The 19,992-nt window shown below is 34.4% G+C and overlaps 1 protein-coding gene across 9 annotated transcripts in view; it reads left to right on the top strand.

Moving 5' to 3' along the window:
- Tp63 (tumor protein p63) overlaps positions 1-19,992 on the top strand; it is a 217,433-nt gene that overhangs the window by 77,721 nt on the left and 119,720 nt on the right. For all 9 annotated transcript variants that reach the window (XM_026389332.2, XM_026389329.2, XM_026389326.2 and 6 more), the window contains 2 exons: positions 9,481-9,609; positions 10,394-10,526. In XM_026389332.2, coding sequence (XP_026245117.1) covers positions 9,481-9,609; positions 10,394-10,526 — 262 coding nt within the window. The remainder of the gene's footprint in view (positions 1-9,480; positions 9,610-10,393; positions 10,527-19,992) is intronic.

Raw genomic sequence — 19,992 nt, 5'->3', positions numbered from 1 at the left:
TCTGTCTGCCTTCTAGTTTTCTTCATTCTATAGTTCTGTCGCAGAAAGGCCTAGGAAAATAGTGTTTCTTCACTGCTAGTTCCTTACTTGTTAGAGCAATAGACCTGTATATACAAAAAGGAAACACCATTTCAACATGGTTAAATTACAATAGAATTAACTAAGGACAAGAACACTCAAACAACAAAAAATAAAAATATTTCACCTTTTCTCAGCTAAGTTTTGATCTGGGCATTGGCAAATGTAAAGAATTAAAGAATTTGGAAATGCTGGTGGAGACTAAGAGGTCACAGTTTGAAAAAGATACAGGGTGAAAAACAACCTGTAGGCTAAATCTGGCTGAATAATTGGGACAAATAGATTTGCCAAAAGCAATAAGGAGCTAGATTTTTGTCAAGGGCACAAAGTAAATGACTGTGAATTCCAAGTCAGGGAAGGAATAACCTAAAGAAATGTTTTATAGGGAAGACTGAGCATCCCATAGGTACATAGTTTGGGAGAGAATTCTAACCAAATGCTTAGTGGGATGGGGAGTATGAGAGAAGGAAGCTAGAGTTAGTCTATAGTTATTCTATTTCTCTCTGAATAGAGAGAAATCTGGGTCATGGTAGAGTCAAGCTGAGAGCAATCAAATCTTAAGGAAGGTCATGGTGGGGGAAATGTGTTCTGAAGATGAAAAGGAGGTCCACTAACTATGAGGAGCAGTAGAGCAGAGGAGAAGTGGGTATAGAAAGGAGATTCTTTTAAGAATCTATCAATTCAGTGATAAGTATAAAAGACTTCATTGGCTGTGATACTTTGCTGTTTAAATTGTAATACATTGAAATTTTAAGGCATAACATTGCTGTAAATGCATTTTGACCATTAAAGTTTTGGTTACTAAGAGTGAGGTTGATATATAGGTTTGAGTTAGGATGGATGGAGAGAGAAAAAAAGTACCTGGTCATTTTTCAACGGGAAATTGAAAGAGAAATTTTCCACATAAAGAAGGGGAGATATTAATAGGTCTGATTTAGAGCAGGTGAGTGATTTGGGAAGATAGATTTAAATCAAGCCTCCAGGGCCCATGGAGACTATTGGGTGCAATGAAGAGATAATGCACTAAAATACATCAAGGTATTCTTTGGCATCTTTAAAACACAATATGAGAATATCAATAATGATTATAATAGAGAAAGCCCAAAGATGTGAATGGTTTTTAACTAAAAATGTAAAGGAATTGTATGATCTAGAATGTGCCTAAGGTCAATTAAAAAACACATTTTATCTAGAGGTTGGTGAGAAAGGCTTAACTAATAATTTGATGAATTGATAAGATTGAACGAATGAATGGATGCCTGGGTGGCTGATGAATGGATGGGTGATAAATGGATGGATGTGTGAATGAACAGAAGAAGCAAAAGTCATATTTATTTTTATTTATATATGACAGCAAAATGCATTATAATTCTTATTATACATATAGAGCACAATTTTTCATATATCTGGGTGTACACAAAGTATATTCACACCAATTCGTGTCTTCATACATGTACTTTCAATAATAATGTTCATCACATTCCACCATCATTAATAACCCCATGCCCCCTCCTTTCCCCTCCAACACCTCTGCCCTATCTAGAGTTTGTCTATTCCTCCCATGCTCCCTTTCCCTATCCCACTCTGAATCAGCCTCCTTATATCAAAGAAAACATTTGACATTTGGTTTTGGGGAGATTGACTAACTTTATTTAGAATTATGAAGCACTTTCATCTAAGGATTAGGATGCTCTCAGAGTATTTGGTCAAGTTCCCTTGAGTAATAGTAAAATCAGGTGTTTTCTTATGCTGCATTTGTAAATCAGCTCCTTTTGGTGATAATGAGAATCTGAAAAAGAACTAGACATTCTCTAAATAGTTTTCAACTACCACTACTTGTTTCCTATGCCATTTTATGCTCATCTTGTAGAAAAGGGAAGGCTATTGTGATGAGACAAAATTAATGGATTATTTTTTATAGAAAATATCCTCCTTAAAAAAGCTTATGTCCCAAGTTCTATAATGAATGAAAATTAGAAATCGTAAAATCATATAAGTCATTTAAGAATGAATTTGAAGTAGTGTAATCTTGAATCTAAATCCCAACTTTATCATTTACTAGCTGAGTGACCTTGACTAACTTCCTTTTTCTGAGTCCAGGGATCATCACATTCAAACTGGAAAAACAGGTCCTCTCAAGAGAAATCTGCCATAATCAATGGCAATCTTTTCTGCCAATCACCAGGCAAATAGAGCACAAACCAAAATGCTTGGTATATGTTGGCTTTCCTATCCTTATAGAAGAAGGTCGTAAATCTAAGTGGGAACTTAGGAGGTGGAACACAGAAGTTTATGACAAAAAGTAAAAATTAGACACATTTGAAAGTGTTCTACATTTTAGCAGTAAACTATGAAAACTTACCCCCAAAAAGTCATATTCATTACTTGTTTCACATAGTTGTCCAGATAATACCCAATATCATGTTGAATCATTTACACATAAAACCTTTTTTTTTTTTTTAATTTTTTTTTTTATTTTTTAGTTCTCGGCGGACACATCTTTGTTTGTATGTGGTGCTGAGGATCGAACCCGGGCCGCACGCATGCCAGGCGAGCGCGCTACCGCTTGAGCCACATCCCCAGCCCCCACATAAAACCTTTATTTGAAATATATTATTAGAGAAAGGCAGCATTGAATTCACAGATGAATTTTTTTTTTAATCTGAGGAATTACATTACTTTTCCAAATGGCTTTTAGAAGCACCTATGATAGAAAAATAATTAGGAATAGATGAATTTTGAAAAACTTATTAAAATCTTTGTATTTTAATACAATTTAATTTTAAATTTTAACAACTGGTTTAGAAAACTCCAGAGAATTTAACATTCTCTTTTTGCTTATATAACATTTCTGCTTTCATTAGCTGACACCCCGAGACAATAATGAATCTAGGACAAGTATTCTGACCTCAGCTTCTCTATGAAATGCAGGAGCAAGACTAGAAAAGCACTGTCTAAGGGTGCTACCAACTTTGACACACTATGAGATACTCAAAGGTGTAGACTCAAGCATGACTGCATCTTTCCAATGGGAATGTGAGCAGCAGTGTGAGCCCAGCTAGCAAGGAGGCTCCTGCAGCAGGCTGGGATTCCTGATGCCATATTTTCCCTCTATCAGAATGACTAATAGCCTGTCAAGGGGACTGAGGCAGGAAATCTAGTAGCAGCCATGAGATTCTGACTCTCTTCACTACTAAATGCTGTCCTATTTTGTTAGATCAATAAGGGCATGTTTGTATAGAATCAATGTATCTCTAGTTTTGAAAAAGGGAGTAATACTTATATATATATATATATATATATATATATATATATATATATATATATATATATATATTTATATATTACCTGTGTTCTCTCATTTATCATATCCAGGTACCAAAGTTTGGTCAATCATGCTGAGACTTAACTTCTGATGAAAAAAAAATTATTCTTATTGTACTGTGTTTTGGGGGGGAAACAGGTTTAAGAATAACAGATATGGGATGAATTGACTTTTCTTTGTTTCAGCTTTTCTATGTGTTAAATATGAAAAACTGAACTAGAGGATCTCTGTGAATCATTGGCTCTAAAATCCATCTATAAACTCAAGATTGTTCAGGACTGTGAAATTTTATTTATTTATTTATTGGTGCTGGTGATCAAACCCAGGGCCTTGTGCATGCAAGCCAAACACTCTACCACATGAGCTATATCTCCAGCCCTTAGGACTCTGAAATTTTAAAGATCTTGATATTTGTAGGAACTCTGGAAGAAACTCAAAGTGGGACAGATGTGTGTGTGTGTGATGACTTCTAGGAAGAATAGGAAAGGCAGGAGGGGATGCGGACTATGAAAAGAGTTCCCTAGCTGTTTTCCAGTACCTTCTGCAGAGAATACGGTTCTTTCCTGAATTAATAGAGAAAGAGGATAGTTCATTCAGAAAAAATAAGCTGAAATGGAAAAAAAAATTACTTCACGCTTTCTAACTTTGGGTGAGACTGGTTTGACAAAAGGCTTTCAATAGTCATTATTCCACAAGTGAATTGATGCTGAGATTCATCAAAGGCAAAGACTTGGAGATAGATGGGGTTTGCTTCACTTTTCCTGCCCAATGGCACTATTTGACCTATTCCCTATCACTATTTGATCTCTATCCCTGTTTGCATGGTGATCCAGGGAGTAGGAAAATTAGCACTGGTTTGCAAAGGAGAGACCTTGAGTCTCTCCTAACCTAGACCATTGGTCTTTCCTTTTCTTTCAAAAAAATGTTTTTTAATAAAATCATGCTCAGAGCTCTAGTGTGTATAAGAGAAGTAAAACCCAAACTTCTTGTTAATAAGAAGGGGTATCTGGAATCCCCTCCCCATTGATGACTGTTTTATGAAATATAATATGGATCAATTTCAACCTCTACCCTTGTTTTTTTTTGTTTGTTTTGTTGCTATTTTTTTTGTTTTGGGGGTTTTGTTTTGTTTTTGTTTGTTTGTTTGTAATAAATCCTGTTTGAGAGCTTAAGGCCCTAAGGGGAAAGTTGCCAGTTGTTGTGGCAAGTCTGAGACAAAGATGATCCAGAATAAAGAGAGGCAATGGGAGCATCATTTTTGGCTCAAGGCCATAGATGGAGGACGGTTTGACTGACGAGAAATGAAGGATGATACAAGTTTTCTAATACAATTACTTTCATATGGCATGATTACAACCTTAACAGACCTTTTTAATACATCCTTAGTAGTTTAATTGATCAGGTACAAATTATGTAGCACTTGATCTAAGAGAACCAGTGCCTTTGTGACCAGACACTATATAAAAAATGAATAGCACATTATTTTAAGTCAGCCTCTCAACCACCCTCTGCAGGAAGCAGAGTTAAAGACACCAAGGTTCCAATACATTAACTAACTTGGTCATGCCACCGGAGCCTCAAGCAGCCATAAAACTATACGACAGATTTGAGAGGGATTTTATCCTCGAATTACTTAAAATCCTCTACAGTAGATTAATTGTTATACAAGCAAAATAGAATAAACTAGCATTAATGAGGTAAAGCAAAAGTTTGGGAAAGTTCAAAGGAGAAAGAGTATAGTTCAAATAAGGGTCTATGAAGTGCTTTTAGAGAAGAGGGCACTGAGGACGGGGTAGAGTGGAAAGGTAGCAGGGTACAGATGCTCACCCTTGTGTCGCTTTCTAGGAAGCTGAGATTAGAAGAGTGTAGGGGATCACCCAAGGTTTCATAGCTGGCTAGAAGTGACATTAAATACAAGCAAGGTCTTTGGGAGTCAGACAGAAATGGGGTGGGAGTCACATAAATTAATGGCATAGGGAGAAACCAGAACTTTGCTGTGGAGATCTGTGTAAGAAATGGCATGTGGCTGTGGAATGGAGACTTTCTCTCTTCTGCTCTAGAAAACACGACAGTGTCTTCTGTTTGTCTCTTTTTGAATCTGTTCCATGCTTTTTTGTTATATAAGACTTAGGTCACATTAACTATCAATCTCTTTAGAAACTACAATTAAATATCTGCCAACTTAAAGACTCTTATATTTGTCTTTTGGAATCACACTGGATAATGCGATTGCTGAGAATCCAATTTGTGTTGCTCCATTTATTTTCAACTGCTTGCCTGGATGCTAGGCTGCAAGGTCCTGGATGCTTTGAATGTTTAGGTCTTTGGGTGTTGGAAATGGACTTGGGAGTCATGTACATAACTACTCACATGAAAGTTGATTTGCATTCTGGGGTTTGGATAATTCATTTTTACTATTGCTTAGGAACAGTCTTTACTTTTATTTTTTCTATTTCTACTTCAGTTTAGTCTAAAGATAAATGTTAGTGCAAATCAAACACATTTGAAAGTGTCATCTGAATGTTTTATAATTTTCACTTCAGTAATGAATACATTAATTTCCACTTCCTTTCTACTTACTAATTGCAATACATAAATCAGGTCTGCCCTGCTTCTAAAAATAAAATTAACTTACCCTTTAATTTAAAGATAGTGGGTTTCAAGATGCTCTTCTAATTATAGGTACATTTTCTAGATGTGGTCATGAGAGGGACACTTATTTCCATTTTCATCATTTGACTTTCTCGTTTCATTCTCTTATATATCTGTTCTTTAACCTCATAAAACCTTTTAGTTCCCTTTCCTCCATTTCTGTCCTCATTTCTCTTCCCCTCCCCCCAAGTTTGGACCCCAAACTAGATTTCAGTTTCCTAACAACCTATTCAGAGGAATAATAGGTATGGTGCTTTCTCCTATGTCTTTCCCTACTTCAATAGCTGATAGAAACCAGAGAAACAGAACTGAGAACACTGAGGCCATGAAAAAGTCACATTTCCTAATCAACTCCACCCTAAACCCTTACCTTTCTCATCCAACCACTTAGTGACTGACCCCGCCATTTCAGCTAACTTTGCCTACCTTCTGCCTCATCAAGAAACTGAAGGCATCAGCCATGACTTCTATTTGTCTTCTATAAAAACATATAAGTCCACATGTCATCTTGACTTCTTTCCTTCCTCTTGGAATGAGGGATCCAGGGGTTTTCATTCAATACCATATTCTCCACTTAAGCCGTCGACTCCTTCCTGCCTGCCTCTTCCAAGATTCTTCTCCACAACATTCCTTTTCTTTCCAGTATCTTTTAATTTTTCATTCTTTTTGATTTACCTTTTGGGGCATAATACCTCTATATGAAAAGAACATTTCTTTGGGCTGGGACTGTAGCTCAGTGGCAGAGCACTTGCCTAGCATATGTGAGTCACTGAGTTTTATCCTCAACACCACATAAAAATAAACAAATAAAGGCATTCTGTCCATCCATAATAACAAACAAAAATTGAAAAAAAGAACATTTTCTTCATATTTTTGTATATCCCTCAAATCACTAAAATTTTTGTGCCATCATTAATAAACAGAAAGTACTAGTACCAATGTGGCTAATGGTCTTTTCATGTCAAATCTGTTTTTCAGGTCTTATCTTCTTAAATCCCTTGGTAGTGTTGATAACTTTATTACTGTTTTTGACCCTACACTTCTTAGTTAGCCAGGTCATAGATTCTCCAAATGGGGTCCCTCCTCTCCTCATTGGATATTCTGCCTAGATCACTGTGTCCACCTTCATGGATTCATTTTCATCCTGTGATAAGGACTTCTGTTTCTAAACATCAGGCCCATTCTTCTGCCTAAAGTTTAAGATTTATTAAACAGGCAAATTTACTTTTTATATATCCATAGGTACCTCAAACTCCACATGCAACTTAGCATCTCTTTCCTCTCCAAGCCAAATTTTCAAACTGTCTTCAGTGGAATCATCAGTCCCTCTGTTCAAAAAAGCTGGAAACATGCTTGACTATTTCATTTCTCTCCAACAGTAACAAACCCATACTCATTTAACCCTTTTCACTAATGATTTAATTTGTCTCCAACTTCTCCACCCATGCTGATTCTATGCTACTATTATCTTAGTTCGGTTGGTAAAATAACCTCTTAAATAACCCACTTTAGCCTTGAACTGTCATGTTATATAAATCCTTCCTCCATAGATCTTCCACATGGATCAATGCAGAGCATATTCTAAATGTGTGTCCATCTCATGCATTAAATCCTTTAATAGCATGGGGGTAGATATACTACCCTACATATGTGATAAAATTGTATAGAATGAAATTCACACCATACAATGAATATAAGACTAAGGATTTCTAAATAAGATTGGTGGATTTTATCAATGTCATTATCATGTAGTGATATGTATGATAGTTTTACAAGATGTTGCCCTTGGGAAAACTGGCTAAATGATACAAGACACCTCTCTGTGTTTTTATTTATTATAACTACATGCAAATATACAGCTATCTCAAAAGTTCATTTAAATATATCTTTCAATACAAGTATTGAATTATACAAATACTTTTTAAGATAGCATCTGTTTCTACGTTTCTCTGTTGCTCCATCCTGTAGCATTATCTGTTCCAAACTTTTATACCTTACTAACATAGAGTCACTTGACATTTTCTCACATTCACCAAACTATTTTCCATTTTAGTATTTTGTTTATGCTATTGCTACACAATGCCCACTCCATACCTTTGGTTCTTACCTGGCCTGGCTAGTTTCTCCTCATCATCTGATAATTTCCTTGGGCCTGAAGATAAGGTTATATATTCAATTTTTATGTTTTCCCAGTACCAGCTATACTGTTAACCATTTTATCAGAGGCTTGTTTTCCTGCCTTATTTCTACACTGTGACTTCCCAGAGGTGTGAGACATTCCTGATTCACTTTTTATTTCTAATATCCATGATGCTCCCTGGAAAATAATAGGTGTTCTCTATATATGTAATTTGAGCAGATAATTGCACTGTTTCAGGTAGCTTAGAAATCATTATTAATAAATCCAATATTATTATCTTCTCTTACTAGACCATAACATATATTTGAAAATTTAAGATGATGATTAACTGTCTTAGGATACTATGACTCTTTATAATATGAGCAATAATGATTAAAAGCTTAGCTAATTTTGTCCTGGGGTAAAAATCAGTCCACTGATCATTGCAGTTAATCACTACTAAGATGATTTGCACATAAATATTCAGATGTAAATATTCGGATTTGGAGACTGCGTTACCTGAGAAACCTGGTGTTTCACTTCAGATGTGTGGGAGTGAGAGTTTAAAAAAAATACTTAAGTAAAAAAAATGAAGATCCAGGAGCAAAATGAAGCAAACAAAAATGTTATTAATTTGCAAAGTGTTCAATTGCTTGCTTATCCCTTTTTCTAACATAGAATTCTAAACTCCAATTTAGAAATACCACCTACACACACACACACACACACACACACACACACACACACATCAAAGGAGCTAGTGATTAAAAGTGAAAGTTTCCGTCCAGAAGTTTGAGTTTATTGTCCTTGAGTGTGATGCTAAGATTTTAGTTATGAGAGGGATGATTAACCTGAAGATGAAGTTCTCTGAGCTCTTTTCTATTTTCTGATTCTACTTCTTAGCTGCTGGAGGCAGGATAAGCAGTTGAGACACTTATAAAATGGGTTTAATGATAGGTCAGATTTGCTGTCAAATTTAATGAGGGAATGTTTATTTTCTTTTTGAAATCTGCAGAACACAGATGTTGGATCAGGGAACGATAGCACATAATAACATTATTAACTAAGAAAGACGAATTTGATAAAAGGCTTGATTGTCTAGCATGGGAAGTCTGTCTGATTTTATAGCCAAATGGATCCACAGTGCTTCCTAAAGAAACATCATTGTGCAACTCGAAAAATGTACTATGTATACCTGTGTGATTTTATAGACTTCCTTGATGTTTTGATACAATATGCTTTAATTTAAATATCCTATATCAAAAATGCAGAAATATAATCCTAGCTTCATTTTTGTCCTTTTAAGCTTTGTAGAAACCCCAGCGCATTTCTCTTGGAAAGAAAGTTATTACCGATCCACCATGTCCCAGAGCACACAGACAAGTGAATTCCTCAGTCCAGAGGTTTTCCAGCATATCTGGGATTTTCTGGAACAGTAAGTATCAAATAAGCAAGATTACATTGTATTTGAACCATTAAATGTAGGTAAATGTGGATAGTGCAAACATAACTCACTAGGGTGTGTTTCTAGAATTAGTAAAAAATTAATGTTGTCAGGAAAATTGCTTGCCTCCAATATTATCTCTATGTTCAAACCCTGTGGTTGTTTGTTCAGTTTCCAGTACCAAAAGATCATTATTATTCTAAAGAGAGAAATTTTTGGAAAATCTAAAAAGATCTCCTGAATTACCCAAAATCACTTCTGTAGTGTCTCTCTGGTGCTCAAAATCTACTCCTTTGTCTTGAAGACTTATCCAATGTTACAAAGTAGTTATTGCCTAGAAAGGTAAAACGCCCAATTTTGTTGATCATTATTGTCTTGCTATGAAAAAATATTACTAGTTTTTTATTAAAAGCAGGTTTGAATAAATGGAAAAATAAGGAGGTAGTTGAGGAGAATATCAGAGCACTGAGGACATGCAGGATAGGGTATAAAATACTTCATCATTGATCCATCTCTTCTGTTCTTCATTCCATCCAGCAATTCTTTGAGGAGTGCAGGGGTCATGATTCCCATTTAACAAATAGGATTTAGATTTGAACCGCTTGAAATTATCTATCTGGTAAAGGTTGAGTCAGGATTCAAACTCTTCTGACTCTCAACAAATAGTGAGCCTTGCAAACTTTGAAGTAGAAAGCACTCATTCTTACCAGCCTGGTGATTATATTTTAGTCCCTTCCCATTGGCTAATACACATTTTTTTCTTCTATTATGTTAGGCCTATATGTTCAGTTCAGCCCATTGACTTGAACTTTGTGGATGAACCATCAGAAAATGGTGCAACAAACAAGATTGAGATTAGCATGGACTGTATCCGCATGCAAGACTCGGACCTCAGTGACCCCATGTGGGTGAGTGGCCTGGGTTTCCTCTTTAATCAGTAGGCCATGCTTTACTCAATTCTATAAATCCTGTTTTTTTTAAAGGCATCTAAAGAGGTAGATTTGAATAGAACATTGGAAAGAATTGATCTATTCAGCCAAGACATGATTAATAGTAGTTTGTGGATTCTGGGTCTGCATAACTCTTTACAATGTGTGGGGAGGAGGTTGGAAAGAATCCTTTGTATATTTTATGAGTTGTTCCTAATGTCAATCCCAACTTAGAGCAGATGACACTACTCAAGATTTACCAGAGGGTAGAGACAGCATCTAGATCTAATTCGAGGGTACTTTCCACTATAGCAAACAACCCTTCTCATTGGACTTTTTTTTTGGTATTGGGGATTGAGTGATGAAAAAGGAGAAAGTCAATTCTATGCATAAACAGATATTTAATTACCTGGTAACAGAATAAGAAGAAAGAAGATAACTGAGATAAAGATAGCCTTTTCATGGATTTACAACTGAGTCATTCATGACCTTAGGCCTCAGTTTCTCATTTATGAAATATCTTAAATGTCATATAACTCCCAGACAAGCTAAGGAATATAATGGGTTAATGATAACAAAATACTTTTCTGAGATGTGTAGGTGATTTAGATGAAATTGACTGCATTTATGCAGTAAATAGTGATAGTGGATTTTCTTCTCTTTTAAAAACTATTTATTTATAATATAAATCCTGCTCTTAAAATTTCTATAAAAACAGGGGAAAGAGCTAGGAAAGAGTGTGGAGTGTCCTAAAGTGCCTATTGACATAGTTAATTAGAATGTCTTAGAAAATGCCTTGTATTTTTTACTCAGTATAAGATTTTATTGGAATTTTCACTATACATCTTTTTTGGGACATAAAATGTACTTCTTAATATTGGGAAAAAGTGAAGTGGAAAAAGGAAAGAGGAAACAACCAAACATAGAAAGCAGTAACATAACTCTACAAATACAGTGGTGTTTTGTTGCTAAGTTGATGTAGGAAAGATACATTATGTCATTGGCCCTTTTCATTTCAATACAGATTTGTTCCCAGTTATCTTTGGACTACTGAAGTTGTCAGATAATTCCAAGTGTTAGGTCACTCGGGGTCTTGAATGCATTATAAGTGAACATGAAGATGTGTAAACTCTTATTTGACTGACAGTAACTTAAAATTAGGATATTCTCAGTTTACATAAAATATTGCATTTTGATGGGTAGTACCTACTTTGGCAAAACTGTCTTTGTATTTTCTGTTGAGATTTTCCACTGTTACTATTGGATTCATAGAAGTAGGTAAAGACTTATAAGTTTAAAGTGGAGGATCACAAGCATTTAAGGTTCTATTTCTATTATTATTATCTTTTTACATACTGAATCATGTGGTTTCTTAAAGTGTCATGCTGTTTTTAACTTCTTTGTATTCTTGGAAATGTTCTCCCTGAAAATACCATTTCCATTTTTTTCTCCTCTCCATCCAATTATTATCTGTCCTTCATTGTCCTATTTGTCCTCCTTCTCTGTGAATCCCTTTCATATACATTCCAACCAGTCTGAATTGTTTATTTCTCTGTTTCTAAAGGTCAGGGGCCATATTTCATCATGCCTAGTGCTTGAGGTTATATAGTAGGTCCCTATAATAGGGAATTCAGAAACAGCTGGAAAAAATGAAATAGGGTGAAGGAAACAAAATAGGCTCCTTGGGGCAATGGTATGGAAAGGTGTGTGAAATTAGAGCAAGAATGAACTTGACTGAAAAGAGGAGCTTGCCTATCTGTGGTGGCCCTGATTTTGTCTCCAAAGAACTGAGACATTTCCTCTATGTGAATCCTGGGTCTTCCCTTGACTTAGAACTCTTCCAGTATCTTCATATCGTGTGTATCTACATGTTACCATCACAGAGATGGGGCTAAGTCATAATAGTCCTCAGCAGCAGAAGTAAAAGGGTAGACTTGCTCAGGATACTATTAATTAGTTTTACTGTTTGTAAATTAAAAGCCACCTTTTTCCTCATCATTCTAGCCTGTTGCTACAAAGGATGTGAGGATTTTTTCTTCTATTACTTAATAGCAGATTTTCACTTTTCTGTGTACATTTGCTAAATAGTTTCCAAAATCTGCACATGAATTAACTTCCTCATCAGTATAACATTTTATTAAGTTGGGAATCTCAGCCAAGCATTCTCTTCCTATGCAAGAAATTCAGCCCTTGGACATGAAAAGACGTGTCAGCTTATTAATGACAGAAATATTGACATTGGGAAATTCATTCCATTTTGTGTTGATTTTTCATATAAACTTTACCTTAATAACTAGTCATGATGGAATCACAAATGTTTTATTCTGATTAACAAGGGAGAGTTGAAATGAATTATAGGGAATTGTCTTTGTGTCTTGTTCTATGTCACTGAAAACGAAATTCTTGGGGACAGTAAACAAAGGTGTCTCAAACAATCCTATTTTAATTTATCTTTTCAAGACCTTGTTGGTTTTTGAGTCTATCACCTAATAAATTACTTTATATCTCAGCTTTATATTACTTGTAATATGTGTAAGCCTGACTATCCTATCTTCAAAAGGTGAACAACTTGAAATGATTGGTACTGGCCACATTACTCTTAATTTTTGCATTTGTATATTTCCTGCACATGGAGGAAAACCTTTTAAAACATGTTAGATTTTTCCCTAGGAAGTTGAGTGGTAATTATCTAACATGATCTATTTTTGCAAATTCTTGTTGCATGATTCCAGATAAATGTGAAGGGCTTTCACTTCTACATATCAACAGGTCAATAACCAGATATCTGGAAAGGCTTAGGCTGTAGCACCTAGCATAATACCCTGCCTCTTAAATGACACAAAATTTACATGATTTCAGTCGTGCATACTGGTGTAACCACAGTAACTATTTAGCACCTACTATATGCTGTGATGTTTATGGGCAGATGGAAAAATCATAGTCTCTTACTTTACAAAGGCAGGAATGCAGCATTAAAGGCAAATGTGAATAAAATTGCCTACAAAAGCTACTCAGATATATGTGTATATTAAAAAGATACATTAGAAAGTAATGAGTTAGTCTACCAGAGAAAGAATGGCAATAGTTTAAAGAGATGGTGATTTATATTTAGACCTTGAAATATGACTAAAATTGATCAAAATTGGAAAGGGGAAAAGTAGTCCAAATGTGGTAACTATTGTTATAAAAATATATAATGTGAAGCTTGGAAGTTTTAAAAGATAAGACTGAAAAAAATCTGGCTAAAAATTTTATATATAAAAATAATATAAATTTTAAAAATTACAATTAATGATAAAGGTTTAACAACCTAACAAAATGAATGCTTAAAAATTAACGAGGAATTTGAATTTCCCCCATAGGCAACGGTAATTTATAGGTAATTTACACATGATGAACATACAAAGGTTAAATGGACATAATATTTCCAACTTCTCAACTAATAAAAATTGTATGGGTTGAAACAATGACATATTTATCATATGTCTCTGATCAACAAAGGTTTAGATGATAATAGTTAATGCTGGTGAGATTGCTGAAAAATAGTCTTTTCATTCTTGGTGGGAGCATAAATTGATATATTGGAGGGTAATTTGTCCATTCTTATTTAATTTTTAAGAAACTTCCCTTTGGCCATTAAGTTCCAGTCCTAGGTATTTATTCCATAAAACAACTAAGATATAAAGGACACACTCGAACACACATATGCGTATGTGCATGGACTCAAATGAGCATGCCACACACACAGAGAAATGAAAGTTTTGCTGCAGCACCATCTGTAGTAACTAAAATGATGTGACAGAATTCTGTTTTAGATCCCAGAGCTTCAGACTTTGAAAGATAGGTGAAAAAACCACGGTTCAAAGCAAGTGTCAATCCCACCGTTGAGAGATGATATTAGTAATGATTTGTAGTCATTTTAATCCTAGAGATCCTATTCTTCATGTTCTATAGTGTGATTTCTGTATTTCTATTTTGAGTGAAGTATTTTTTTTTCTTTTTTTTTTTTTTTTAGATTGTGTAATGTTAATATTTATATATTTGTTTTTCACATTTGATGAAATTTACCAAACAAACAGTCTGGGCTTAAGATTCCTTTTGGGGGAGCTCAGTTTCCTTTTTTTGTTGTTGTTTGTTTGGTATTGAACATAGGGGTGCTTAACCACTAAGACCCAGCCCTTTTTTATATTTTATTTAGAGACAGGGTTTTGCTAGGTTGCTAAGTGCCTCACTAATCTGCTGGCTGGCTTTGAACTCATGATTCTCCTGCCCCAGCCTCCTGCGTTGCTGGGACTCACCATTGTACCTGGCATGAATTTAGTTTCTTTAATAGTATAGGACTGTATTGAGATTATTTATCTTGGGTGAGTTTTGATAAGTTGTGACTTGAGAAATCAATCAGAGTTGTTAATGCATGTCCATATAATTATTTGGAATTTTCCTTTCTGATCCCTTTAATGTCTGTAAGATCTATAATGATATTATCTATTTTCATTTCTTATGTTAGTAACCTGCCTTTTCTTTGCCAGTCTTACCAGAGATTCATCAATTTCATTTATCTTTTAAGGATACCTCAGATTTTTATTTCACTTTTCTTCTCTGTTGTTTTTCTTTTTTCAAATTCATTATTTCTGATCAGATTTCCTAACCTCCTTTGGACTTATTGGGATCTTCTTTTTCAACTTCTTAAATTAGAATTTTATATTTTTGAGATTTTTCTTCTTTCTCACAAAGTTTAACATTGATTTCAAGAAAGTTTCCATTAGACGCTGCTTTAGCTGTTTCGAATAAATATTGATACTCTGAATTTTCAGTTTTGTTCATTTTAAAATCTTTTCTAATTTTTGTGGAGAATTCTGTTTTGACCCATTAATATTTAGAAGCATGTCATTTAATTTCTGAGCATTTGGACTTTTTTCTGTTATCTTTCCATACTAAAATACTTTGCTTTCATTATGATCAGAAAGCATACTTCCTATGATTTCAATTTATTAATGTGTTAAAGTTTGTTTCATGAGTCAGGATGTAGATTATTTTAGGAAATAATGACAGGCACTTGAAAAGACTATACTTTGCTTATATTGAATGGAAAGTTCTATAAATGTCAATTGGATTCAGTTAGTTTATGCCATTGTGCAGTTTTTCCATATCCTTTCTTATTTTATGTCTATTCATTTTATTGGCTACTGTGAAAAGAGTGTTGAAGGTTTTGACTATAATTATGGATCTTCTCTTTCTTCTTTCAGGTCTTTTAGGTTTTTTTACATTTATATCCAAGCATTGTCATTGGATATATCATGTTTAAGCTTATATCTTAATGATAAATTGACCCTGCTATTATTTCATAGTATTTTCTTTTATTTATGATAATGTGCTTTTCTCCCAAGTTGACTTTGTTTTTGTTAATCTTTCTTTTGATTTTTTTCATGATAAATCTTGTCTCCATGTTTTTAATTTTAATGTGCTTTTAACATTATATTTAAAATGATTTCTTTACAAAATATATATTTGGATCATTTTCATGTATTCTGACAATCATTGTCTTTTAATTTAATGTATTTACATCATTTATATATAATGTAATTATCAATATGGATATTTTAGGACTATCATTTGTTTGTTTTTTATTAATTGCCTCTGTTATTCTTCTGTTTACATTTATTCTGCCTTTTTAAATTACTTGATCTATGTTTAATATTCAATTTTAATTTATCTACTCTGTTTTTTGGCTAGATCATTATGCATATTTTTAGTGATTACTCTAGTGATCTCAATATTCATACTTTTATAATATTTATTATCAATATTCCATAATCTATAGAAAATTAATATCTTACAATATAAAATGAAATGTGAAAACATTAGCATGATGTCATTTGCATCATTCTTTTCCCTTTGTATTATAGCTGTCATTCATATTACATTTCCATACATTGAAAATCACACCAGCCACTGTTATAATTTTTACTTTCAACTGTCAAAGTAATGAACTCATGTGAAGAATTATAGTCTATTTTACTGAGTAGGGTATTTATCAGTGCCATTGCTCTTTCCTTGTACTGGGCAGTACCAAGAAAAATATGCAACCTCATTTATTCTTTTGCTTATCAAAGTGAAATTTTTCTTTCAAAGAAAATAATGCTATATTTTCTCAGCAGGACCATAAACCAAGCCAAAGCTCTCTTTTGCTGAAATTTGAAGTGATCCAAATTTTATTAACATCAACTTCAATACCTCTCTTCCTTCCCTCTATTATGATTTGAATGTGAGGTGTCCCCCAAAAGCTCATGTGTGAGGCAATGGAAAAAGTTTAGAGGAGAAATGATTGGGTTATGAAAGCCTTAACCCAATCAGTGAATTAATCCCCTGATGAGATTAACTAAGAGGTAACTAAAGATGGGTAGGATGTGGCTGGAGGAGGTGGGTCCCTGAAAGTATGTTTTGAGGTATGTATTTTGTATCAGGTGAGTGGAATCTCTTTCTGCTGTCTGATCATCATGTGAGCCACTTCCCTCTGCTACACTCTTCTGCGATGATATTCTGCCTTACCTTGAGCCCTAAGGAGTGGAGCCATCTCTCTATGGATTGAGACCTCTGAAAACATGAGCCCCCAAATAAACTTTCCTCCTCCAACATTGTTCTGGCAGGATTTTTAGTCACAGTAGCAAAAAAGAGCTGATTAAATCACCTTCCCTCTGTCTGCATGTATGTGTACATATGCACACACACACACACACACACACACACACACATTCAGTCACACATAATTCAACTGAACCACACCTATAGATACATTCTAATATTAGAGATACAGATCATAATAGTTATAAATCTTCATTGGATACATAGTAGTCTTCAAATATATATTAAGCAAATGCTCTAAAAACATAAAGTATTTTTCAGTAGTTCACTAAACCTTATTTTAACTTAACCACAGAAGTACAGGGACTGATTCTGACCTTGTATCCTCTTAAAAACTGATCAGAATGAAATCCTAGCACACTGGATTAACAAGAAGCTAGTTAACCATACCACTGTGTGAGTCACTAAAACACCCTAAATCTCTTTCTCCACATGTCTACCCCTGGTTCCCCCACATATAATACATATAGTAGCCATCTTCTGTGATAAGTATCCTGGCTTCTGACATGTGCAGTGTTAGCCAGCTGTAAGTCTGACACCAATATCAAGAGCCCACTCTATGGAGGGCATCTCTGTTTTCCTTTTCCTCCTACCATGGTCTCCATCAAGCTTCCAGAGCTACACTTATACCACCAAGGTCACCCTCCCTTTATTCTTCCTGTATCTTCTCTCATTCCTCTTCACATTCTCTATTTCTCCCTCATGATTCATGTCATACATTTCTGACAATCCAGGCAACCACTAGAATTCAGTGTGGGTAGAATTAACTAAACTTTAAAAAATTTTGATGAATACCTTACATTTATTATAAGGCTCATGGAATTTGTTGTTAGACACACTGGAATTAGACACACTGGAGTTAGACTCACAGTTTTAGCTGAGAAACATTAATAATCTCTATGAACTTGTCTTTCCTCATTTGTACAGATCAGTATAATATCTACCTTAGATATTATGAAATAATTTTGATTTTTATTGATTTATTTTATTCAAAGCTCCTGGAATATAAATATGTAGCCAAGAAAAAATGTTATTTTTGTTATCAGTTATCTGTTTGTGTTCATTCTATACAAATTCTTTAAAAAAGGTAATAGGTATTTTTTAAAATGAAATCTAGATTAACAAAATTTTCTGATTATAAAAGCAGTACAATTAAAAAGAACTTTCGAAGTATGCAAAGCATTTTCACCTCGCTATATGAAAACAATTATGGACACTAGTTTTTCTCCAGAATTTTTCCTAAAAGAGATTTTACAAAACATAATTAGAATTATGTCTTATATAAATTTTGCAAATATGCTCCTTTTAATTACATTATATGATAGACACCTTTTTCTCATTTACTAATCTTAAACTTTAATTTTAATGTGTTTTAAATTTTAACTGATCTACATAGATGTGTAAGAGAAGTATTTAAGTACAGAGTATTTGCTTACACTGGATACTTAAAGTTATAAATATTGGGTAAAATTGTATGAACACCAATCATACCAAATTTTTTTCCATAAGTTTTTTTGTCCTTCATTATTATTATCTATTTACACTTCCACTAACTGTGCAACAATGTTCACAGACTTGACATCAGTATTTGTTCTACAGTGTCTTTTTTAAAGAGACAAATACTCCAGATGTGTGGTGCACACATGTAGTCCCAGTAGTGGGAGACCAGCCTCAGCAACTTAGCAAGTCCCTAAGAAACTTATGAGATCCTCTTTCGAGATGAAAAATAAAAAGAGCTGGGAATGTTGCTTAGTGGTAAAGCATTTTTGGTTCAATCCCCAGTACCAAAAACTTACTTCTAGGTTATTGGATAATTCAACTGGTCATTTGCTCATCAAGATAAAATTATCCCTTTAGACATACCTTTTACTGAAATCAAAGATGTGTCTAAAGAACTAGTATGGATAGTATTTTTGGCTGAAAATGGGTAAGACCTCTTGGCAATGGAACATCTACTTGCAGAGTGAACAAGCCTATCTGGGATGGGAATATTATAAGAAAGGAGAGGGTAAAAGAAACAAAGTGTATTTCCAAGCTTTCATCTCAGTGTAACCTTGAACATTGCAATGGTATAACATTTTCTCCTTTTCCTCCTAGCATTTCTTAAACCTTGTTTTTACCACCCTTACTCCTTGACTAGTATCATTTAAACATAATTTGCCCTATGTAGGCTTTGTTATTTAATTTATGAATATAAATAAAACATACAAACAAGAAAAAATTTTCCACATAGCAAAAGCCCTCTGCTTTTTGTGAAATGGAATTGTAATTACCTATGCCCCTTATGAGATAGCTCACTATATACTGTTTAGACTAAGTTCAGTGTCTCCTTAAGAGCAGACTTTTTCTGTTCTGTTCTTTGTATAGCATAGCCAATAGAAAAGCATCACTTTGTTCCAGAGTGCCAACTCAGGGACTTTACCTTAAACACAGGTATGCATTTCAAACCTTGAACAAACAGACTGCTTAATAAAATAAGGGAAAGGGTTTTCTTTTTTTCTTTTCTCTAGAAATTCACAAATACGACTTGACAGGTGACAGCTCTTCCCGTACAAAAGGGGCTGTTTGCTTTTTGCTTTGGTGTTTGGGTAAACTGTAGCACACACTGGCAGAGAATTTATTGCCTAGGGGAAGGTGTTTGCAGTGGCTGTGTTTAATCTGAAAAGCAACCCCTTTCCTTCTGTCCCCTCCCTCTCTTTTTGAGGAGGAAGAATTGGAAATGATAGCCCCAGGGAAATAGTTCCCCTAACACCTGTCTCTAGTGTAACCACAGCAATGTTACTTAAGACACTGGGCTCAGTGC

The sequence above is a fragment of the Urocitellus parryii genome, chromosome 2 (genome assembly GCF_045843805.1).
Source record: "Urocitellus parryii isolate mUroPar1 chromosome 2, mUroPar1.hap1, whole genome shotgun sequence".
NCBI lineage: Eukaryota > Metazoa > Chordata > Mammalia > Rodentia > Sciuridae > Urocitellus > Urocitellus parryii.
The sequence above is the reverse complement of the archived record's forward strand: the minus strand, read 5'-3'. Positions and strand labels throughout refer to the sequence as shown.